The sequence below is a fragment of the Rattus norvegicus genome, chromosome 3 (genome assembly GCF_021556685.1).
Source record: "Rattus norvegicus strain SHRSP/BbbUtx chromosome 3, alternate assembly SHRSP_T2T, whole genome shotgun sequence".
NCBI lineage: Eukaryota > Metazoa > Chordata > Mammalia > Rodentia > Muridae > Rattus > Rattus norvegicus.
Window position 1 is genome coordinate 10,998,946 of NC_141536.1, and position 25,001 is coordinate 11,023,946.

Genomic DNA, 25,001 nt, shown 5'->3' on the forward strand with positions numbered 1-25,001 from the left:
GGGAGGCAGAGACCAATGCATCCTGGGATACTTGTGTGTCAGTCCGTTACATAAACTGTTGTCTTGATCTTCTTTGGTTCTAGATTTATGACAATTTCCAATTCCCATTTTTACCTCACAAAGTCCTTCTCTGTGAGTCAGATTCAGCCATGGTCACCAGCTGTTTATTCCAGCCACCTCCCTGTTTATTAATTCTGATCCATCTTTCATTTCAATGGATTATACGGAGCCATCTTCAGTAGGGCTTGTAAACACCCAGATGTGCATCCTTAAGCATGCCTTTGTACACCCTTCCTGTCAGCATCGTCTGGCAGGATTCTCCTCACGAACACCCTGCACATCCAGCAGGATCCTGAATCATTTCTGCCTGTGACACCATGTGGGGCCAAGGCCCTGAGGACGTTAGGATACCATTCTACCCCCTCCCTTCTCTCCATCATCCACCTCTCTCTCTCTCTCTCTCTCTCTCTCTCTCTCTCTCTCTCTCTCTCTCTCTCTCTCTCTCTCTCTCTCTCGTTTTCTTTTGCTCCTTTCTTGCCCCCTCAGTTCACAAGTGCTAGGAACACACCCCTCGAGGGTGTGAATGGATTCCTCCCTGGCCTTTGCTTAGTCTTCTCCCCGCCTGGAGTCTCTTCTCAGGCTGGACTTTGCCTCTTCCTGCCTCTGTCCTTTTCCGATCTATTCCCCCCCACCCCCACCCCCACCCCCACCCCACCCCCTGCTGGGCTTGCTCCCTTTCATGGCCACTTCCTCCGTTCCAAAAGCTTCTGGTTTCCCGTGGGGCTTTTCTCTGAACCGTGTTGGGTCCTCGTCCTTTTGAGAACTTCGCCCTCTTTGACTTACTTCCCTGGAGCCTGTCCTCTCCAAATGACTCTGAGCATGTTGATAAGGCTTCATCTAAAATGCCCTTATGTTTTGAGGAGCGACTTTTCGTCTAAAGCATATTTCTTGTCTTTTTAAATTAACTTTATCACTTTCCTTCCCTTTCTGAGAAGCTCCTACGTCCAAGGTATTTCATAAATCATCTGTCTTTGAAGAGGCCTGTGCATGTCTCACAGCGGAGGGTGCTGGTGTGTTAGGTCTGACAGACTCGGTCATAAGTTACTACAAGTTTGTCTTCTCCAAACTGCACAGATTCCATTGGGCCGCCTTCTTCTGAGGCTGGGGGAGGAGCAGCCACGGTCTCTGGCTCATATCTCACCTTCATCCCGGCCAGCACCTAGACCCGTAGATCCAAGGAACTATGAAGATGGGGCTCATCCCAGGAGCCAAGGGTGATGGGCACACCGAGGTCCCTAATGTGCTTCATTGCATATCCTTTTGTCCTCTGTGGACTCTGGGGATTAGGCGGTAGACATATTGCCACTCCACCTGGGGTCACATGACTGGCTTAGGAAAAATGGGGCAACAATAAAAGGCTTTTGAACACACAACAAAACAGGAATCTGTAATGAAACACATTTCGAACCCAAGGTGTCTCTGACAGCGCTTGCCTGTGCTGCAAGGTGAAAATTCACGGAACTTGGTTCTGAACGCACACGTGCACAAATTTGCTTTGTATATGCCATTATGCCACACAATGCCAAGAACGAGGCTGAAAACATCCACAGCTCAGGGGTGTTATAAACTGCAGGGGTTTTGTGGCACCAACAGGTTTCTGCTCTATGGAAACAATGGCTTAATTACAGAAAACCACGCTCCCTACTATTGTTCTTCGTCAAGTGAGTAGCAGATTAGTCTGTTTGTGTTAGAACATTTGGTTTTAAAACTTGCTGCTTGTTTTGCTGACTTGGATTTCAATTTTAAATTGTTAAGTCAGGGCTGGTGGTGTGGCTCAGCGGATACGGTGCTCACCTGCAAAGCACCAGGTGCTAGGTTCGATCCCCACAGCGGTATAAAAACTGGGTATGGTGAAACACATGCGTTATCCCAGTACTGGGAAGTAGAGGCAGGAAGGTCAGAAGTTCAAGGTCATCCTTAGCTAGATAGAGTGGTATTGGCCACCCTGGACCCCCTAAGAGCCTGTCTTTAGGGAAAAAAATATCATTCAATGAGGCTGGAGAGAAGGCTCTAGAACTCTGCTGCTCTTGCAGAGTTCATGGGCTCAGTTCCCAGCATCTACACCAGGCGGGTCACAACCTTATAACATCACACAGAGCTTGGCTGGCAGTGCTGGTGTCCTGCTTTTATCCCACTACTCAAGATCCAGAGGCAGGCAGATCTCTGAGTTTGAGGCCAGCCAGGTCTCTAGGACAGTCAGGGCTACATAGAGAAACCCTGTCCAGAAAAAAAATAAACAAATAAAGTCACTCAAAATATGTTGGCTTGAGGTCAGGACTCCCAAGTGGTTGGTCTCACTCTGCCCAGTGACTGTCATCAAGCAAACAAATGTTGGAGAGGGTGTGGCAAAGAGGAGCCTTAGTCGCCATTGGTGGAAGTGTGGACTGGCACTGTGGAAGTTTATTATGAAGCTAAGAATAGAGTTACTTTGTGACCTAGCTATATTACTCCTGAGTCCCAGAATATTCCATATCCTGCCACAGAGACACTCACTCATCCTTGTTCATTGAAGCTCTATTAAAAACAGCTGGAGGTTAGAACTAGGCTAGATGTCAGTCTACTGAAGCATACATAACGTGAACTTAGATCTGGATTAGGCAGAGTCCTCTCGAGTAACAGAACTTCCAGAATAAATCTCTTTGTATACATAGAAAGGGGATTCATTAGAATGACTTACAGACTAATGAGTCCAGCTAATCCAACAATGGCTGGCTGTGAACAGATAGTTCGAGAATCCAATAGAATTATTGGTCTGTGAGGCTGGGTGTCTCAGATGGTCTTCAGTTTACCCCTGAATCCTGAAGAAGTAGGACTGGCCAGCAGGGCAAGGGAGAGTAGGCAAAGAGCAAAAGCTTCCTTCTTCCGTGTCCCAGAGGAAGTGGCCCAGATTAGAAGTGGGTTTTCCCAGCCCAAAGGTCTGGATTAAAGGTCTGTCTTCCTACCATGTAGATCCGGATTAGCCGTAGGCCTTCCCACTGCAAATTAATCAAAAATCACTCCCAGGTGCACTCTTCATTTTGGGTTTTAGTTAATTCCAGATGTCGTCGAGCGGACGACCAAGGGCAGCCACCACAAGTGCTGTACACTGTGGAATTTTATTCAGCTTTGAAGAAAAGTGAAATTATACAATTTACAGAAAAGGGGATGGAAGTGGAAATACAGTTTTTAAATATTTTATTCTTAATTATTTGCCTGGTGGGTATACAAATCTGAGAGCAGGTGCTCACAGAGAACAGATCCCCCAGGCCCTGGGGTCGCAGGTTGCTAGCTGCCAGCTGTGGGTACTGCGAACTGAACTCGGGTTCATTAGAAGAGCCTTAGCTGCTGGATCTCTCTGTCCTTCAGAAACTGCATGCTCAGATGAGGTAATCCAGGCTCAGAGAGGCAAAGCGCACTGAGTACTCTCCTCCTCTGCTCACCGCAGCTCCCGTTTTTATAAATATTCATCTACGTGGCAGTGGCAGACGCGTGTGGCAGGGCACTTGGGAGAGCATAAGAAGGTGGAAAGGGAGTGTGGGTAACGGAAGACCTGTGAGGGACCGAGGGCTCCCGTGGGAACCAGAGGCAGGGAGGTTGAGGGGTGCGGAGGGTCAGCCAAAATCTAGCAGGTATTAAAAATGCCACAGGGAAACCTGCTACTTTGCCTTCTGAAATTAAAAAAAAAAAAAAAAGAAAGAAAAGAAAAGAAAAGAAACAAAAGTGTCGCTTTCCTGGGGAGGAAAAGGGATTTCTAACAACCTCCAAAATACACTTTTGCCATTTTGTTGATGTGAGGTGGCATTCTCAGCGCTGACTATTATAAAACCAAATATCCATCTACTGTGGGTCCTATAGTATATAATATTCTGCCAAGATTGAATTCACTTGTATGCAAATTTATTTCCCTGTTTGATTAGTAAATATGCTTTTACTAAAGAATTGTTTTAAAATCAATTCCTTTATGGTTTAGTATCAATACGTGTTTGGTTTACATGTCTACTTTATCATGCACCAATATACAGAGGGCCGCGGGGTTGCATGAACATTTCTCAGGAAAAGGGATCATGAGTGACAAAGCTTTAGAAGTCTTGGTGTGAGCCTCCAGGTGGCCAGCAGTGCCGGACCAAGCATGGTCAAAGCCCCTGGGACTAAGTCAGGCCTTAGGGGCAGCGGCAGCTCATTCTATCCCAAGGGTGGGTAGAGTCTGGGGCAGGGTGTGTGGCTGTGAAATATTCCTTTAAGGGAGTGTACACAGATACCACCAACAGCTCAGGAAGAGAACCAAGTGTTGGCGGTCAACTCAGGGCGCTCGGCCGGCACAGAAGGACTGGCAAGGAGAGGGTGCCCTGGCTCTGGAGCACACAGGAAGAATAGCCAAGAAGCAATTTGATTTCAGGCAGGCTGGCAAGTGGACATCTCCATCACCATGGAGTTTTTAAAAAACCACTTTCTAAGGACTTTGTAAATAATTCTCATCTATTTTATTTGATCCTAGGACATAAGACAGGCAGAAAGTGTACCAAGATGGCTGTCCACAGTACAGTCCACTCCCGTGCCCTGGTACACCTTTCTCTCTGCTTCCCGAGTACTGTGCGCTCTCCCTCCTCCCCCTCCTTCCTCCCCCTTTCTCTTCCCACAGCATCTTCCCTTGACAGCGTCTCACCTTTGAATATTTTGGTGATTAACTCAGAAAGGGATTTCAACCATGAGCCATTTCCTCCCCAGACCCCCAGATTCATCCAGGGAAGAGAGAAATGTCCTCACATAAGTCCGACTGGCGTGAGGACAAACACCAGCACTGTAACTCTGGTCTGGGTGTGATGCCAGCCATAAAACACTCCGCTCTGGTGCTGCTGGCTTGACACTAGGAGGAAATCCTGGCAGAATTATAGCCATGAAGCCAGTCCAGGGATACAATACAGAAACCTATAACTCAGATACAGAAACCATCTCCGAAGGCCCACCAGCCGCCCACCCTCCTCTTTTTTTTTCCAGGAGGATTCAATGAAATTAGAATAAAATAAATTTACATATATATCAATTTTATTATTAAAATATATTCACACTAGTAAATAGAGTTATTGGAGAAGGGCAAGCTTGTCTGCATGCCAGACTCAAAAATAGACCTCTTTGGCTTATCAGAAAACAAAGTTATTGTCTCCTCCCCAAATATAAATCTCCTCTTTGAGCCAATAAGTGCAGTGTGTTCAAATGTAATGCTTTGTCAGGCTCCTACCTCATAAACCCACAGCCCATAATAGTAAATTACATTCCGCCGAGCAGTATCAATCTCTCCGCTCTACCACCGCACGGTGAGGGAAGCCCAGCAATTGATGTGTCGAGAGGAAGGAGAAAAAGTTATTTGAGAACAAATAAAATGGGCTATAAAGTTTGTTAAAACGTAATAATAATGGGGGAGAGACAAAGAGAGCCGCTTCCAAGGCCGTGCACAGAAGCCTGCCCTCGCCTTGCTGTGAAATAATTCATTTCTTGCTGCAAGTCTGTGGCCATGTGTTTTCTTTAAGACCCATGTTCACTATGCAGGGGGTGGGCCTAGGCTCTGAAGGAGACCTGGAAGTTTGTGGCATCTCAGACAGCTGGGTATCTGAAGCCATACTTTTCCTTGAGACCTCAGCCCACCCTGCCCCCATGGTCTCAGTCAGAATCGTGGATCCTGGAAAGGGAGCTGAAGGAGAGGACCTTGGCCGATCTGCCCTGTAGCAGACTGCTAACGAGGGCATTGTGGCAGCTGTCCTCTCCAGTGTCTCTCTATCCCATAGGATTAACTTTATGACCATCAAGAACACTAGAATGTTCCCCATCTGTGACTTAGACTGTGCCGAACTGGAAACTGCATCTAGGCTCCTCTGAGGAATGGTGGGGTCTGGATTCATAGATTTTATGTTTTCTAAGTTGTATGTGTGTCTTGCGTCCAGAGGTTGGCTTGTCTCTACCAAGACAAAGGGCTCTTCCCTTGTGGCTGTCAGCACCCTGTTGGTGCTGGTTGCTGGTATTTTCTGCTAGACTGACACTTTGCATAGCTGTTGCCTCCAAGGATGTAAAGACCAACCCGTATGGAGAGAGGCCAGCAAACCAACCCTGTGTGCATGGGGCTAGGCTACACCTCAAGGGCAGTCTGTCTGAGAGAGCCAGCCCTTCCATGTAGCCAAGCTTTCTTTCCAGTTTCCTTTACCATGGTGGTACAGGTCTTAATCCCAGCACTGAGAGGTGGAGACAGTTGGGTCGCTATGAGTTCAAGGTCTACATAGTAAGACCCTGTCTCAGTAAAATTCTAAAATGTATTTTACGTGTATGGGCTTTTGCCTGCATGCATGTATGTGTACTACATGTGTGCCTGGTGCCTGCAGAGGCCAGAAGAGGACATTGGATCTTCTGGAACTGGAGTTACAGACAGTTGGCACCTAGATTGTTGTGTAGGTGCTGGAAATTGAACCCAGGTCCTCTGGGAGAGCAGCTCGTGTTCCTAACCGCTGATTTTAATTATATTATACTGGCTAACTAAGGCCGTTTTCATGGAGTATGCCATATGAGTTGGCCTATGCCCCTTTCTCACCCGTCCCAGCTCCTGCCCATCCCCTTCCTTCCCCTGACAGGGCCCTCCCACTTTCATATCATCCACATGAAAGTGACTTTGTGCATAGAGAGGGAGCGTCTTGACCCCACAAGTGAAAGCAAGTGGGTGAGTGACATTCATCCTTCTCCTCCTCCTCTTTCTTTTCCTCCTCCTCTTTTCCCTCCACCGCTATCACCACGACCACCACCACCACCACCACCATCATCATCATCATCATGGTTTTTTAAGATAGGGTTTCTCTGTGGCCCTGGCTGTCCTAGAACTCACTCTGTAAAGTAGGCTGGTTTCCATCTGAGAGGTCTGCCTGCCTCTGCCTCCCTTTCCTTCCTCTGCTGGGATAAAAGGCGTGGGCCACCACCACCCTGCAATATCGTCCTCCGGAGGTAACCCACACAATGTGAGGAACCTCAGCTGTATCTGTTTTCCTTCAAAGGAAATGGCCGCCTTCTTCATGGTTAGAAATCCCATCGTGTACATACTCAATATTTTCGTTTTTCAAGATTCATTTATTTTATATTTATGAGTACCCTGTAACTGTCTTCAGACACACTAGAAAAGAGCTCACAACCATTACAGATGGTTGCTGGGAATTGAACTCAGGATGTTTGAACGAGCAGTCAGTGCTCTTAACCGCTGAGTCCCACAACATTTTCTTTACCTTTGGTCTGTTACTGTTTGAGCACCTGGGTTCTTGTTTGTTTTGTTGTTGAGACAGGGCCTCACTCTGTGGTCTTGGCCAGCCTAGAGCTCACTGTACAGACCAGGCTGGCCTCAGACTCAGAGATCCAAGTGTCTTTACCTCCTGAGTGCTGAGCTCAGAGGTGTGCACACTACACCCGGCCTGGACAGCTATTCCGAGTCGAGCATTTGGCTTTCAGGCCGTAGGCTGCACTGCGCACCGGTGTGACCTGTTAACTGGAATCTTCCATACGAGTTCCCAGGAGGGGTGGAGCTGGGTCCTGGGGAAGAGCGGTTTCCAGGATGTCCATGCTGACCTCCATAACGGCTGGAGGAGCCCGCCCAGCTTTCTGCTCATCCTCACCGGCATCTGTTGCTGTTAGTTTCACAATGACTGCCATTCGGATGGGCGTGAGGTAGAGTTTCAATGTAGTAATGGGGTTTTTTTTTTCAAGACTTATTTCATCTTAAGTTACATGCATGTGCGTGCTGAGCCTATGTTGGATCCCCTAGAGTTGGAGTTCGGGGAGGAACTGAATGCTGCAAGAGTAGTGCTTCCTCTTGATCCCAGTGTGTCTCGTTTGTGTTCTCTGATGACAGGTGAAGTCGAACGTTTTCCCTGGGTTCATTGCTCATTTGAACCTCATCTCTTGAGAACTCTCTGCTCACCTCAGTGGTCCTTTCTTCACAGGACCATCTATTGCTTGTGGCTGTTTCTGAGTCTGAGGAGGGTGCTTCCCCGCCTCCCCCTTTGGTGATGCACAGGAGTAAGGCTTACAGATCAGGGTTTCTGCAGAGTGCTAGCTCTCGGCCCCTCTTCCATCCCATCCACAGCCGTGAGGCAGGTTTATTCAGGGAAGACGGCTGTATTCCAGCAGCTGGGTCCTGGTAGAGACCACCCTCAAACCCAGCTCTGGAACTGTCACTAATCCCCACAGTGGGACTAGTGTTCATTCCTATGGCCACACTTAACCTCAGTTTCCTTGTCTATCAAATGAAGCGGCGATCACTACTCTTAACTTCACGGCAGCTTGCTCTAGAGAATGGAAGGAATATGAGTGTGTGTGTGTGTGTGTGTGTGTGTGTGTGTGTGTCTGAGTGTATGTGTGTGAGTGTATGTATGTGCATGTGTATATGCATGTGAGTATATATGTGTGTATGAATGTGTGTGTGCATGTGTGTGTGAACCTGTGTGAATGTGTGTATGTTTGTGTGTGTACATATATGTGTGTGAATGTGAGTGTATATGTGTGTGAGTGTGTTATGTGTGTGTGTTGTATGTATGTGAGTGAGTGTGTGTGTATAAGGGGGTGATTGATATAAATTCTGTAATTGCAATAGACTGAAATGAGCTGACTTCACACAGTCTCCCACTGGGCAGGCTCACTCAAACATGGAGGATGCAACTTGAGTGCTGTCATAGCGTAGCCTGTACACACCCTCCCAACCTCAGGGATATTTATTGAGATTGAGTGTAAACACGTTGCTTAATGACACTCACCATGCACTGTTTAGTCCCAGCTCAGTAGAAGTAGAAATGGCTGAATCGTTTCATGCCAGAGATGACTGTCTGTGAGACACTCACACAAACAGCTCAGGCTTTATTATTACTAATTATAAGACGGGCTCCTCGAGTCTAGGCTAGGCTCAAACTCTATGACAGTAGCCAAGGAGACCTTGAACTCCCGATCCTCCTGCCTCAACCTCCCAAGTGCTGGCACCACAGGTATGAATTGTGTACCCAGATAATTCTGTTAATATTTAAGTCATAGAATATTTTGCTGTACCGTGAAGTCCAGAACTGAATTGGCGGGAAGTTCATATGTCCTAGCTCTCTCGGTTTCATTTCAAAGCTTGCTACTTTTCCTTCCCTATGGCAAGAAGAGCATACTGAAGCCCCCGGATGAGGACAGGGCCTCTTCTAATCGCTCCAAAGGAAGAGCATTCCTAAGAGGGCAGTAAGAGCAAAGAAAAATTAAAATGCAAAGTAGAATTGCTTTTGTGGAGCACATGCGCTCTCTTGCTTGCTCTCTCTCTCTCTCTCTCTCTCTCTCTCTCTCTCTCTCTCTCTCTCTCTCTGTCTCCTCTCATTATCACTTGGTCCTTCCAGGAAGCTCTCACATCTCAGCAGCTGATCCTTATGTGGATTAGGGATAATAAACAGCCCATTAATGAAGGCCTGAATGAAGAAATGGAGTTGGACTCCGCGGCAGAACTCCGCAGCTGGCAGAGGTTAATAACTCCATTACCGCAGCTCTACGCCTGAGCTGCCCGACCAGCAGGGTGTTAGCCTTATCTTACTCCTCATTAATTGAGCTAATAGAACCCGGGTGACCCTGGCTTGCTGCTGTCGTCACAGAGTCTGCCAGACATGGGCTGGAATACTTATCACCAAGCAGACCGGATGTCTCTGACTAGGTAGGGTTCCTTTCTTGAGGCCTGTGAGCTGCAAACTCTAGACTCTAAGCAGGTGAGCAGAGCTGCCTGGCACAGGGGTAGAGAGGGCGGTCTCTGCACTGAATGATCGCTTTCCGTAAGCAAGAGCATACTCGGGGCCAGGTGCTGCCTTTGGTCTGCTAGGCAGGTGTCACTCTGGGCCTGCAGGCCTAAGCTCTCCTACTTTGGTTTCATGCTTGTAATTCTAGCACTTGGGAGGTTGAGGCAGGGTCCATGAATTAAGGCCAGCCTGGACTGTAGAGTGAGACACACACACACACACACACACACACACACACCACATCACACACCACACGCACACACACACACCACACATCACACACCACACACACACACACACACCACACATCACACCACACACACACACACACACACACACACACACCACACATCACACATCACACACCACACACACACACACCCACACACACCACACATCACACACCACACATCACACACACACACCACACACACACACCACACATCACACATCACACACACACACACACACACACACCACACATCACACACCACACACACACACACACACACACACCACACATCACACACCACACACACACACACACCACACATCACACACCACACACACACACACACCACACATCACACCACACACACACACACACACACACCACATCACACACCACACACACACACACACCACACATCACACACCACACACACACACACCACACATCACACACCACACACACACACACACACACACACACACACACACACACACACTGATTTTGGAGGAAGTGATCACTGTTTCAGCTAAGACTCTGGGGTCAAGGGTGCAAAGACTCAACATGTCCCCTTTGAGACATCAAGAGATCAGGTGTGCTCACAGCCCAGGAGCCTCTGAGATCACACAGACACTGGTGTCCATCTGTAAATTAAAAAAAACAAAAACGAAAAGAAAACCACGTGTATTCTCATCTCCGATGCCTGCAGCCACATAAGAGTAAAGGCGCTTTAGGGCCCAGGTGTGTCCAACCTGTGGCCCATGAAACACATGAGGCCAAGGCCAAGTGAGCACTGCATTCAGCCTGACACAAAATCTTCCTCGAAATCTCCCTTTCCTGAAGTATATATTTGTGCGCGTGTGACTTGATTCTTTTTATTTTTATTTTTTAAAGATTTGTTTTATGTATACGATTGCCCTATCTGCATGTATACCTGCAGGCCAGAAGCAGGCATCAGATCCCATTACAGATGGTTGTGAGCCGCCATGTGGTTGCTGGGAATTGAACTCATGACCTTTGGAAGAGCAGTTAGTGCTCTTAACCACTGAGCCACCTCTCCAGCCCCATGACTTGATTCTAAGATGTGATCTTTGTAGATGAAATCGCTCACTATGTTGCAATATAGGAAGCTGGTCATGTCTGAGTGGTAGATATGACACAGTGTGACAGGCAGAGAAATGGAAGCCCAAGGTCTGTCACTTACAGTGAGAGGGAGCTGCCAGGTAGGGTCATGCCTAGCCACAGATACCAGAGTTCAAAGGCTTCCCGTACACTGGCAAACTCTAATCATTTCTAGGCTCCCGGCTTTTGATGCATGTAGGGTTCTGGGCTCTGGAATGGCTGTGGCTTAGCAACCCTCCAGAAAAATTTTAAATTTTATTTTTAATCGTGCGTGTGTGTGTGTGTGTGTGTGTGTGTGTGTGTGTGTGTGCGTGCGTGTGTGTGAATGTGTGCAGTGTTTATAATTGCCTATGGAGCTGTGGTTACAGCCACCTGGCATGGTACTGGAAATTGAACTCAGGTCCTCTGAAAGAGCTCTCTCTCTCTCTTTGGCCCCAGGAATCAAAATATTTAGCCCCAACTTCAAGCTGGGATGAAGACAGCCCTTTTGTAATGTGGTATACCTGGTCCTCCGTGGGACAGCTTATGCTGGTGCTGCTCCTTGACCAAGTGACATTAAAGCTCACTCAGGAATCCAACCCCTCTCATCTCTGGATCCTGCAGCACCATGACCTTCCTGTGTCTCTCTGTGGCACCATGTGGGTCCTGGGCTGTCTTTTATGCACTGTCTCTAGCATAGACCTCACTCACAAGGCAGAGACACGGGCTTCTAGGGCTGCTGGCTCAGCTACAAAGGTGCTTGGAGATAGCACTGTGACTGACCTAACAGTGAGTCTCCTGCAGGAAGCAGAAGCTAAGGGCCCAATGGGAAGCCACTTCTAGGGGTGCTGAGGGGCGGGGCTACCCTGAAACAAGGTGCTTGAGTGCCTGAGCTCTGAGAGGTCCGGGGTCAGAGGGCAGGCTGCCTCAGGAGTTGAGTCTGGGGTTGAAGACAAAGGGAAAGGTACATACACCCTTGGGCCTCAAGCCCAAGGTAGAGACCAGTTATGGCAGTGAGGGGCCATCAGCCCACAGTCCCTGGAGTTGTAGCGTTTTAATCTTTCAGGAAGTCAGAAATGGAGCGGACGATGCGAATGCTCCCATTAGTCGGCAGCCAAGAGACTGTTGGCTCTCTAGCATTTCTTTCTGATGTTTGTGTAAGGGAAAAGTCTGGGGAAGAGGGCCCTGAGCAGACGGAGGGGCACACTGCTTCTCCTGGGTGAAAACCTGATGGCAGTCTGTCACTGGATTCGCTGTCTGTCTCTGAGAGCACAAGAGCAATTACTTTGGAAGCAAGAACTTCAGAAATGGCCTTTGGCCTCTGCCTGCAGCCATGAGGATTTTTGCAGAGTGTTAAAATCTGCACATCTCAGAGACAGACAGGCCAAGGGGGCCACAGCTGTATCTCTGTGGGCCCGGTGCGGAAGCTGGGCCTTGGGAAGACTGCTGTGTGGTGTCTCAGCGTGGCAAACGGCTGGCGAGCACAGGAGAGCTGGCCCGTACTTCAAGTAATCAGGTTATCTTAAGGAAGAGTCCCTGCAGACTGGCTTAAGAGACCCCGGAGAGCAGGGATTGGTGTAATATTTTCTTTCTTTCTTTTTTTTTTTTTCTTTTTTCTTTTTTTCAGAGCTGGGGACCGAACCCAGGGCCTTGCACTTGCTAGGCAAGCGCTCTACCGCTGAGCTAAATCCCCAACCCCTGATGTAATATTTTCTTAAACATGATTTTGTGAGCTAAGCACTGGGCCAGTGATGTAACTCGGTGGGTAAAGCACTTGCTACCAAACCTGATGACCTGACTTTAATCCCTGGAACCTAAAAAAGAACAGGCAGGAAGTCAGAGGCATGTACTGAAGTTCAGTGCTGTTGGCCAGCTTTCCTGAATGTAGCCCAGGGGCACCCAGACCTGCTAATAGCGTGGACCCCACTTTCCTGTACCCCTAAGAGGCCTAGGAGAGGTTCTTTGCTGTCCCTGAATCTTAGCATGCTGTCATGGTTAATCATCATCTTGACTAGATCCGGAATGTCAAACAGTTTTCTGGGAAGCTTTACTGAGGCAGGAGGAGCCACCTAGAAGCCCACAGCCCCATCCGGTGGACAGGTGATGCAGACGGAATGCAAATAGGAAAGTGAGCAGAGCCAGTGTTCACTGCTCTCTGCTCACTGACGATGGATGCCTCGTGACAAGCTGCTACATGATTCTGCCTCCAGGGCTTCCCTACCAGGATTGGCTGTATCCTTAGACAGTGAGCCGAAATAAATACTCTTTCCTTAAGTTACTTCTAACCAGGTGTAGGGTCATAGAGAGAAGACTGGTTGGTACAATTTTCCAAGTGCATGTGGCATTTGGAGAGAAAGAAATGGCCTTCTGGACGTTGCATCAGCAACTGCTAAACCTCAGGGCCAGGAATTGCCCCTCTGCCCAGCTTCAAGGCCCCGTCTCTTCTCTGGCAAAGCCAGCTCATTCTCCCCCCCCCCCCCATGGATTCCAGGCTCTCATTAGAGGTCCAGTGCCTTGCGTTCAGTCAGAACCAGGTTGGCCCAAGATAGCTAGAAGACATCTGGGAAGATAAACAGGCCTTTTGCAAGGCAGAAGTCAGATCAAAGCAATCTCCTGCCTCAGGTGGAGACTGACAGGTGACCTTTAACAGAATGGAGCCCAAGGTAGTTGGCATTTGAGTGGCGCCATGATGGAGATGCCCCCATTTGAGACAGACATGACGCTCAACCGTTAACTTAAATTCATTTCCTGGAGACGGGCAAGCACCTAGCAATATCAGCCGACTTGGGGAAATGGTGTTTGTTTTTCTTTACTCAGAGGAGACTCAGGAGACGTCAGTGTAGACTTCAATTTCCAGCTTCCTCAGAGGTATTAAATAAAGTGCTGATCTGCTGAACCCAGCCTCCAGCGGGAAAGCCGAGGCCCCTGCCAGATGAGGCATCACACGGTGGGCAGTGCAAGGCCGTCCTGCCTAAATATCAGCTAAACCATTTAATATCAAAAACTCTAAGATAGTCTCCCACAAATAAAAGTGCAGCTTCACTGTGCAACTCCAGACGCCTGGTGGCTCCAGAGCTGCCTGCCCCCGGCTGGCTCTCAGTCAGAGCTTCCACTGGGTCCTCAGTATGACACCTCTGCTTTTGCCCTAGGCCTCTGCCCTTGGGGAGGGTATTCCAGAAACAGAGACAGGGCCACATGCCAAAGGCATTCCAGGCAGGAGAGAAGTCCAGGCGCTCCTTCCCACCCCACCCCGACTCCCATTTTGTCCTGTCCCGCCTACTTCCAGTTCCCTAAACATGGCATTTCTTCTTTCAGAGCCCTGTGGGGTTTCACAGATATCCTGTGTTTCCTAAAGGTCTAGCTCAAACACTGCCCCCTGTAGGAAAGCCTGCTGCGGTCTCTCTAAGCTCCACAGAAGCGCAGAACTACACACACTGTTGTTGGTGTGACAGGTCAGTGGTCACGCCGTGGAATGCTTGCGTGGCATACCCCACTTGAGTTCTCAGGACACAAAGGGAGAGGGAACCTAGTACTCGTTGCCGTCATGCGTCTCACCTTCGGGCTGGAGTGAGGAAGGCTATCAACAGCCAGCATGCACTCGACGTACCAGGTTCTGTAGAGAACAAGGGGAGAGGAAGCGGGAAGGGAGTAAAAGGGAACGTATTGGCTGGAAGGTGGCCAGGGAAGGCCTTTGTGACACTGAACAGAGGTTTGCTGCAGTTAGACAGGTGTATGGTGAGATCTGCCTTCTCTGCGTGTTATTGTGTTGGGGGATTGAACCCGGGGCCTTATGCATGCTAGCCAAGTCTCTACCACTGAGGTCCCAGCCCCAGCCCCCCTGTTTTAATAGGAGAAGTCAGGTCAGCTGTGGTATCTCATGCCTGTAAACTCAACACTAAGGAGTCAGAGGCAATAGGATTACTTCAAGTTCCTGCTCAGCTTGGCTTACACAGCAGGCACAGACCTCTCTCCTTGGCTTTAGACTCTTCTAGCAATGTCCTCACATGATCATCCGCCTGAGCACATGGGGCCCCAGGTGTCTTGGAATGTCTGGGTCCCCTCTTACAGGACCACACAGAGCATGCTGGCTCAGCCTCTAATTGCCGAGAGTATCTGAGTCACACTCCAAAGCCCTATCTCTCTGACACAGTTGCCCTCTGAAGCACCAAGAGCAGGAGTTGCTCGTATTAATCTCAGGGGAATAGGTCAGCATGTACTGAACACCCAGGGGCTCAGGTTAGCATGTGCGGAACACCCAGGGGCTCAGGTTAGCATGTGCGGAACACCGGGAGGGATCTAGGTAAGTCGAGCTGGGTGGGGTGGAGATATTGGACCTCCAGCTCATGCATGCTCAGTACGGTAGTGTCCCTGGGGTTCTAGAAGGAACTCCAGCCTTGCTTATTTCTTTGGTGGTTCCAAATGTGACATGGATGGACAGTGGTTGTTCATATGGAGCAGTAGAAGGCTGAGAGCTTGAGGGAATTTTGGTCAGAATGTTCTAGATAGATGGAGATTCACACCAACCAACTTTCTTCACAGTGTTTCCAAGCTTAGCTCTTCCCTTTCTGAGAAGCCCTTGGTATACCCCTTAGGGCTGATTTGGGGGTTTTATTGACTGCTTCCTGTGAGGCTTTTGCTCTTCACCCTGAGTTATCTCTCACTATCCAGATGAGATACAGGAAGCCTCCCCCAGCTCAGCCCTGCCGGCTCGGAGAGGAGTTCTAACATTGCTCACCCCATTTGACCCTGGCTCATTTGGTGTTTGTTTCTAGAGCCCAGGGGCTAGGGGCCTTGGTCCTTCAGTATTTGTGAGGTGACTGGCAATCTAGGACCCTGTTATTGCTCTCGGCCTAAACCCATGGAGCCCCCGTACATTCCCCAGCTTGTTCACCAGACCCCCACACTTTGTCAGAGCTTGAAGCAGACAGTCACCTGATGGTAACACAACCAGTCTGGAAAGTTATCACTTGTGCCTATTCCTGGGTTACAAGCGGGTGTTGGTGGGAGAGACCGCCCAACCTCCCAATCCCTCTCTGCTGCTTTGTCACTGTAGGCCCAAGACACTGGGCTGTCTTTTCTCACTGCATGGAGTAAGGAAAGCCACACCCACAAGTGCCCTCCTCACGGCCCTGAAGAGGAGATGGAAGCTCAGAGAGCTGAAGCCGGTCCCCTGAGCTATTTACTGGTGGTTTGGGATAGGCCTCCTGCCCCAGCTAAGGCTTGGCACTGGCCTCAGTTGTTTTTGCTTTTGCTGTAAAATGCCATATTCTACAGGTGAGGGCAGAGCTGCCCACCAGCCTTCCCAAGACCTTGTTTGCTTCCTGCCCAGCCTTATGGCGGGCCATGGTGTTGGATGGCGTTTTCCCTGGTATTTCTCCGTTGGTTGTTTTAGCTTTGTGCCAGATGTGGCACCAGGCAAGAGGCTCTGGGAGGGCCGCCCTCCCTCCCTCAACAATAATTAGCCTTGTAAGACTAATGGAGGAGCTCGTGTCTAATTACCCCATTGAAGGCCCAATTATGCGATTAGCTATAAGCTAATGATGAAAAGAGCCTCTCATTTGCATAGCATTAAGTTAATTGCACCATAAGCGGAAGGGTCGGGGTGGGTGATGACGGCAGGATTGTGTTTCTGAAAGGCTCCTAATGACCAGCGAGGACTGTCCGCTGACAGCTTTATTAATTAACAGAGATCTGGTTACAGGCTGGAGTGGCAAGTGGTAGGCAGTGTAGAGGCTGGGCTTCTCAGAAAGTAAGAGATGGGGATGGTGGGGGCCTTGCTGCTGGTTCTGAGGCTCAGCCCCCGCCAGGCCAGAAGCAAGCTCGCTGGCACCTGCACGGACTGTTCCGGAGAAGTCTTCACGTTCTTTCCGGTTCTTTCCGGCCCTTCTAACGGAGCTTCCTGCTCACTCTGGCTGCTCACTCTCACCTGCTGCCTGACCTTCATTTACTGTTTCTACGTGAGCCATGCTGGGACCCAGCACCACCTGTGGTCCCTGCCCAGGGAGCGTCCCACTGACTCTGGAGTCAGCACGAAGTCAGCCCGGTTGCTCACGGCTGCCAGAGAGATTTTCAGTGGATAATCTTGAGAGCGCCTAAATAAATAAATAAATAAATAAATAAATAAATAAATAAATAAATAGCAAGTTTCCTAAAAACTCGGGTGGGTGGGGCTAGAGCTCAAAACCATACTCCAGGGAGCAGCAAGCAGGGCTCTGCTGTCTTGTGATTTTGATGCCTCCTCCCAGGAGGTTGACCACCATGAAGTCCCACTGCCCACTATTTTCATTTTGCCTGCCACCTGCCCCCTAGCCTCAGGGACTCCATCTTGGTCACTGTTTGGTGAGTGAGCCATGAAGCCAGTTGGAAGAGTTCACCTGGGCCATGACCTAGTTGCTTCCCGGAGCTGCAAAACAACAACTTTGAACAAAGAGTCCTTGGTCCTTGCATCCAGCTTGCTTCTTCGTCTACAAAATACTGTCGCCCTATCTGTACCTGGAACCGTACCTCCCTAAGCACCAGGAAGTCTTACACTGTCCGTGTGTGTTAGGGGGCATCCACACGCCCTCTGTTGGCAGAGGGCTCAGTTTTCTGTTTCCTATGATGAGAGTGTATTTGGTTTAGGCTTCTTAGGAAGAATTCACAGAAACAGGATTGCAGTGCCAATTCCAAAGCTAATTACTCTTTTAGCTGGAAGGGTCAGGGCTGGAGAGCTGGCTCGATGGTCATGAGTGCCTGCTGCTCTTGCACAGGATGGGAGCGCAAGTCCTAGCACACACATGGTGGCTCACAACCATCTGCCACTCCAATTCCAAGGGAATCTGATGCCCTCTCCTGGCATGTGTGTGATGCACATAAACTCATGCAGGCACACACACAGACATATAAATAAAAATAATATAAATGGATCTTTAATTGAAAGGCTGGGGATTCATTGAAAAGGAAATCTTAAGAGAATAACTGAAAATTAATGGTTTTTTTTTTGAAAGAGGGTTTTTCTGTGTAGTCTGGAATGTCCTAGAATTCCCTCTGTAAACCAGAATGGCCTTGACCTCACAGAGATCTGCCTCCCAAGTGCTGGCATTAAAGACATCAGCCACCACTGCCCAGCAAAAATTCCTGATTTTAAACATTTAAGCTCCTGAGGTAATAACTCCAAAAAGTGCTCTAAGAACAGGTTGAGCAGAGAAAAGGTGCAGCTCCTGCAGGGCCAGAGGCTGAGTCTCAGAGAGAATTAATAAGGTCGGTAAACCTCTCTAGGAATAGGATAAGCAAGTTTATAGTGTTTATAATAGACACCATTATACAGTCCATGTAGAGTATATTAAATTATTAGAAAAATTAGATCGATAACTGCATAGTACATTTGGAAATATTGACAAAAGGAAAATAATGTCTTATCGATAATGACATAAGAGATGGTAAACCAAACAACCTCTCTCTCTCTCTCTCCTCTCAGTATTAGGGATTGGACCCAGGCCCTCGCAGTGCTCTGTGCTATGAATGACCACCTCAGCCACTCCAGTTATCCTAATTACTTACAACTACAGAATGAACTGAATCAAACACAAATTCCCCTCCCCCCACACCAGGCCATTTTTTTCTTTCTTTTTTTCAGAGCTGGGGACCAAACCCAGGACCTTGTGCTTGCTAGGCAAGCGCTCTACCACTGAGCTAAATCCCCAACCCCTATATTTTTTTAATACAGAAACATACTAAGACATTCATGGGATCCGTCATCTTCTGAATGAACACTTTCCAGAAGACAGACACTGAGAGACATTCTACCATACACTTAGCAGGAGTAATAGGAACTGTGAAAGCCAAGGGTAAACGAGGTAGGAGAGATACAGGCCACTGAGACGCGATGTGACTCATAGTTGCCAGCTCCTAAACAGAACATTAGCGCAGCCCAATCCAGCTGCATGTCAGACATCCACGACAGTCTCAGCATCAGAAATTAGTCTCGAACTCACCGTAGGGTTAGCTCTCCAGAGGAAGCCTGTTGGGCACAGCCTCCCTGTATTCTCTTCTCGGGAGGCTGAGGCAAGAGGATCATGGGTTCAAGGCCAATCTGGAGTATATAAGAGGGCAAGCAAGAAGACAGCAGACAGACAGGCAGGCAGGCAGGAAGACTGCAGACAGGCAGGCAGGTAGGCAGGCAGGCAGGAAGACAGCAGACAGACAGACAGGAAAAGTACATGGTTATTTCAACCGGTGAAAATAAGACATTTAATTTTAAATCCAAAACATCACTGGCTGTGAATGAAAAGGAATTCTTAACCTGATATAGAATATTTTCCCAAATGATACTCTCTTAGTTAGGGTTTCCATTGCTGTAAACAGACACCATGACCATGACAAGGCTACTCTTATAAAGGAAAACATTTAATTGGGGTTGGCTTACAGTTCAGAGGTTTGGTCCATTGTCATGGTGGCACGCAGGCAGACATGGTGCTGGCGAGGCAGCTGAGCTCTACATCTGGACTGGCAGGCAGCAGGAGTAGTGAAAGAGAGACACTGGGCCTGGCTTAAGCATCTGAGACCTCAAAGCCCATCCCCAGCGACACACTTCCTCCAACAAGGCCACCTCTCCAATAACACCATACCGTAAGCGTCTATGGGGCCCTTTTCATACAAACCACACGTATACCAAACACAGACCTCGCCAGGGAAATGCATGTGCTTTAAAATCAAGTTTTTTCCCATTTCTGACATTTCTATGATATATAACCAGATGACGAAGCATCAATAATGTGGGCGAGGAACATGGTCTAAAAGAACCAGAAGCCCCCATGTGTGGATTTATGGTCGTGTACTTTAAGAAAACCTGGAAGGCTCTATGGCAGGTCTGCGGATGTGGCTCAACTGGTCCAGTGCCCGCCTAGCACACAGGAAGCCAGATTCAATCCCCGGTGCTGCAGACCTGTCCTCCTCATCTGAGAGCCGTGGGCTGGGGGACCAGGTTATCCCAAGCCATATACAGAGCTGGAGGGCAGCCTGTGACACACGAGACCCAAGAGAGCCTACAGACCCCACTTACTCTAAAGATACTGTTTAAAGGGGGAGGGGCTGGTGAGATCACTCAGTGAGCACTTAGTTGGCAACTGGATGGCCTGATTTCGTCCCCAGAACCTGTGTAAAGGTGGAAGGGAAGAACTGACTCCATAGAGTTACCCTCTGGCCTACCCATATATGCCCACAATAAGAAATATTCTAAAAGATTCCGTGTGCTGGATGTGACGATGCACAACTATAATCCCTGTATCCAGGATGCAGACGGATCTCTGAGTTCCAAGCCAGCGAGGGCTGCATGGTTGGTGGTGGTGAGGGTAGTGGATGTTTTTGAGCTCATTCTGTGATTTATGTAGAAAAGCAGAGAGGCAAGAATATTCCAGAAGAAAGGCCAAGTGGGAGGGCTTGCCCTGTCAAGCACCAAGGCTGTCTGAGATATTAGCTACCAACACTAGAGTAAATCCTTTGGCCAACACGAGAGTGCAGAGCCGAGAAACAGCTCATGCCTGTAAGTACTCCTTGATGTGGACAGAGAAGCAGGACCTGGTGTGAAAACATGAGTTTCCCCACAAATGATGTTAGAACGGTTTTGAATACATATGGGGAAGGCTGAATCAGACAAGCATTTATAAAGAATGGATGTCCTCCCAAGTCATCCATAGCCTGAATGGGAAAGGAAAAGGAGTCTAGAGTTCTTAGAATGCAGAGGGAATGACTTGCAACCTTGGAATAGAGAGAGCATCCTAAAACAGGCCTCAGAGAAGAGGCCAGTGAGCCCCACAGTCTGAAAGCTGAGAATTTCTATGCAGCCAAAGGCTGGGTATTCAGTACTAATCCCCATGTGTGACTAAGCGTCCGTCCGACAAAGGCAGCTTCAGGGAGGGAGGTTGGTGCTGACTCACACGGTCTGAAGGGATGGCAGCAGGAACTGGGGACGTCTGCTCACATTGTCTCACACCCAGGGACAGAGAGAGAGATGAATGCTGTTGCTCTTGCTTCCCTCAAGGACACCTCTCTACACAGATGTGTCCCGAGGTTCGTTTCTATGGGGATTTGAAACCCTTTCACCTTGACAATCACAATTTACCATCACAGGACCAGCAAGACGGCTCAACAGGTAGAGCTGCTTGCCGCCAAGCCTGGGGACCTGTGTTCAATCTCTGGGTACCACGCCCTTCTCACAGGCTCTCCCCACCGCACATGCACACATAGCTGTAATTCTAAAATCTTTACTGCATAACAGGTTTTGGTTTTGTTCCCCGGTGCAGGGCTTTTACTTTGCCCAGGCTGGCCTTGAAGTAGATGCAGGTGACTTTGTACCTCAGATCAAGTGGGGAAAAATACTCTCATCCATCCTCTCATCCCAGACCTCTACTCTCTTCCCCAGAAGTAGTCTCTAGTAATGGCTTCTAGAGTATTCTAGAAAATTCTTCTGCATCGATACAAATCTATACACTTGTCTTTCTATCGATGGACACGTGAGTGTACATAGGTCAGATTGTTCTTACTTTTCCATAACCCTGTGTCATGCGTGTCCTGAGGATGGCCTGGCCGGGTCTCTGTTGGGCTGCTTTTTCCTTTCACTCAGTAAACAGTGATGCAGTCAGCATCCTGTCTGAATACTAAAATCCCAAAGCGTGTTGTCCCTGGGTGCCACCCACATGCACGGAGCTCCTGATGTGCTTAGGGGACAAAGAACCATACAGGGTGGTGTGAGCCCTGGAGATGGCTGTGCCCAAGAGCCAAAGGCAGCCTGCATGTTCAGGGAGACCAGGATGCAAGACTCACAACAGCAATGTGAGTGATGGTTTGGGGCTGGCGAGTCTGCAGCCCTCCTCGGGTTCTCAGTTCAGCTCAGCTGAATCCCCACCCCCAGGCTCAGGTGGTAGAAATGTCTGACGGCAGGAAATGTAAACTCTAGGAAGCCTGATTGTTGCCTAGGAGCAGTGATGCAGTGACAGGTTTTAAATATGTCCATGTTTTCTCTAAGACTGACTGTGTACACACAGCAGTTGCTGTGCGTGCATGTGTGTGTATATGTGTGCGTACGTGTGTGTGTGTGTGTGTGTGTGTGTGTGTGTGTGTGGGTGGGTGTGTGTTACCCTTCCCTGTGGTTCATACATGGAGGCCAGAGGTGTCTGGGTGTCTTTCTCTATTGCCTTCTATCTTTCATTTACATTTTTTTGAATTGTATGTGTTTTGCCTGCATTTATGTCTGGGTACCATGCGTATGCACTTCCTGTGGAGGTCCGAAGAGGGTGCTGCATCCCCCAGACCTGGAGTTATAGATGGTGTGAGCCACCGTATGGGTGCTAGAAATTGGACCTGGGTCCTCTGCAGGAGCAGCCACTGCTCTTAACCACTGCGCCATCTCTGTAACCCCATCCACCTAGCTCTGGAGACAAGGGATCACTAAACCTGGAACTGGTCATTTCAGCCAGATGAGCTGGCCAGCAAGCCTCAGAGATCTGCCTCCCAAGCACTGGACTCACGACACTGGGGATCTGAACTTGTGCAGCAGGCACTTTTCCCACTGAGCCACCTCCCCAGCCCTAGGGGTTTGCTTTTTCATGTCTATGTAGAGCCTTTAATCAATAACAATCATTTCTACTCTTAGCACTTTGAGTGGCAAGCTGCAAGCAGCATGAGACAGGCAGGGAAACAGTCATGAGAAAAGGCCTTTTGGGGAGACGTAGACTGCCACCTTGGGAAGGGGGAGCTGATCGGCATCAGCCATCTGTAGAGCAGCCTCAGTGGGTCCCCTGAACCTGGTCAGCTCTGCCCTTTTCCCGGGGTTTCTGTTGCTGTCCTATGGGGAGTAGGTGGGTGACTTAAACACGCCAGGCTGCTAAATCCTTTAGGAGAACAGTCTTGGAACCAGAGAGAGCTGATTCTGATTTCATGTCAGTAAACAGGCATTCAGAGTGGCCAGGGCACATAGACCAGCTTCCTCTCTAGGCTCCTGCACATGAGCTGACGGCAGAGCAGACTGCTGAGCCCCCGGGATGAGCACGAGGCTCATGGGGAAGAGCGATCATGGCCCGATAGGAGAGGAAACAGGAAGGGCAGAGGGTTTCTCCACCCTGGAGCCTCAGTTCCTTCATTGGCAAGGTGGATCAGTAGTGTATGCTATGTGACACACTGCGGAGGCTCAAATGAGGCCATGTACACAGAGTGAAGCGTTGTGGCAATTATCCACGGAGAGCAGGATTAACCAGTAGGTCCCCAGGTGTAGCCCAGATCGCTCCATCAGAGAGCTGGTACTGCTGTATGAAGAATGAGAAGTCTTTTCACCTCGTTTTCCCACCTCTGCAGGTATAAGACGGCAGCCATCTTTCCTTAAACACTGAGTGGGTAGATAACCTTGTGTTGGAGGAGGCAGGGCTAGAGGCAGCCATTCCTCAGCTCCCTGCCCTGCCCCGCCATCACCATCCCTAGCTGTGGAGATCTTTCCCGCTAATGGCCCTAACCCCCGTGGCTGCCCTGGATTGAAATGTCAGTCACTTTAGCTGCCCCTGGTCAAATGTGTTCAGTTGTCATCTGCTGAATGCCCACGGCAACCACTGTGGCATAATAGAGACAAACGCAGCGCCAAACTGGGACATGATGGGTCCGGAATTATGTATTTAATTCACAGTTGGAATGGAGTGCTCATAAAATCTTGATCATGATAGAGAGGCTAATAAACACTTCAGATCATAATGATCCGGGGGTGGGAGGAGTGGCTTGGTGAAGCAGTTAGTTTTAAAGTGGTTAGAGACAGAGAAAGTCAGCCAGGCAGAACTCTCTAGACACCAATCCAAGGAGTTGTCTCTGAGAGGCTGGTAATGATCTTGAGCCAGCCACATTGTGGGTGTGTGGATGCTAATTTGAAAGGCACACAAATCGGGGGCTGCGCTGCTGCTCGAGTACATCGCCCTGTGCCCTATGCTACATAGTGGCAGGTGCGGCCTCCTAGAAAGCATCCGCCTTTAACAGCATCCACAAGGCATCAAAATCTGAGCCTAGAGGGCAGCCAGGTGTGGCTTCAGCTTAGCAGGCCGCATATACCACAGCTTGGAGCAGGGATGCAGAGTGAGGAGGTCTGGGGGAGGGGAGGAGCTGTCCAGGGTAGAGAATGTGCTCCAAACCTGTTGTGGTCCCTCAGGGGGCTCAGAGCTGTTGTGTCGGTGGGGAAGACTTAGTGCAGGTCTAAATCCTGTTTCGCACATTCTGGCCATGTACCTTGGGCAGCTCTCTCACCTCTGCCAATTGGGGTCGATGATGAGCACCTGTGGTAAAAAGTAAATGACTCATTATGAGCTCTGAAGAAGCCGGCACCCATCGTGGGCACCCATCACGTCACGTGGTCAGAATGATGTCATTGGGAAAGGGGGCGTCAGGACTACTGAGTTTGCAGTTCTCCTGCCTTGACTTCCTCAGTTCTGAGATCATGGCTGTGCGCTATCACGCCCGGCTGAGAAGGAACCTGGAGTCATATTCAGCAGAGTCATTGACATTTTGGGGTCAGGGGCCACTCAGGTTTGTTTATGCTTTGGGGAGAGTTTGTGACCCATAAGGCAGGGAAAGTTTTCAAAGTAAGCAACGTGATCGTTTAACGAATGGTTTGGGAAGCTGCAGACACTCGCCCACTGGCTCTGCACCCCAAGCCCAGCTGAGGATAAGCAGAGCCTCCCAGGAGCCTTCCCCTAGGTGCCACGGAAGGTTGCAAGTCTGATCTGCCCTGGAAGCTGCCAGGTCAAAGCCTGGGTGCTTCCCTCCTCCTCCAGGGTAATCCTCTGCATGAGAAGAGCTGTTTTTTCCTCAGAAAGGGAAGGAAAGCGAGTTCGAAGGGACTGGTTGGAATCTGG

The 25,001-nt window shown here is 49.2% G+C and overlaps 1 protein-coding gene across 8 annotated transcripts in view; it reads left to right on the forward strand.

Annotated features, from left to right (window-relative positions):
* Window positions 1–25,001, forward strand: part of Ak8 (adenylate kinase 8) — a 116,175-nt gene that overhangs the window by 69,443 nt on the left and 21,731 nt on the right. For 2 of the 8 annotated variants that reach the window (XM_087652607.1, XM_087652610.1), the window contains exon 12: window positions 14,455–14,866. The exons of 2 other annotated variants lie outside the window; for them this stretch is intronic. In XM_087652607.1, the coding sequence (XP_087508733.1) occupies window positions 14,455–14,500 (46 nt within the window). In that variant the 3' untranslated portion in view covers window positions 14,501–14,866. Of the gene's footprint in view, window positions 1–1,134; window positions 1,439–13,154; window positions 13,414–14,454; window positions 14,867–25,001 lie in introns of those variants that run through there. 4 more of the 8 variants (XM_087652606.1, XM_087652609.1, XM_087652608.1 and 1 more) reach the window with 2 other exon arrangements.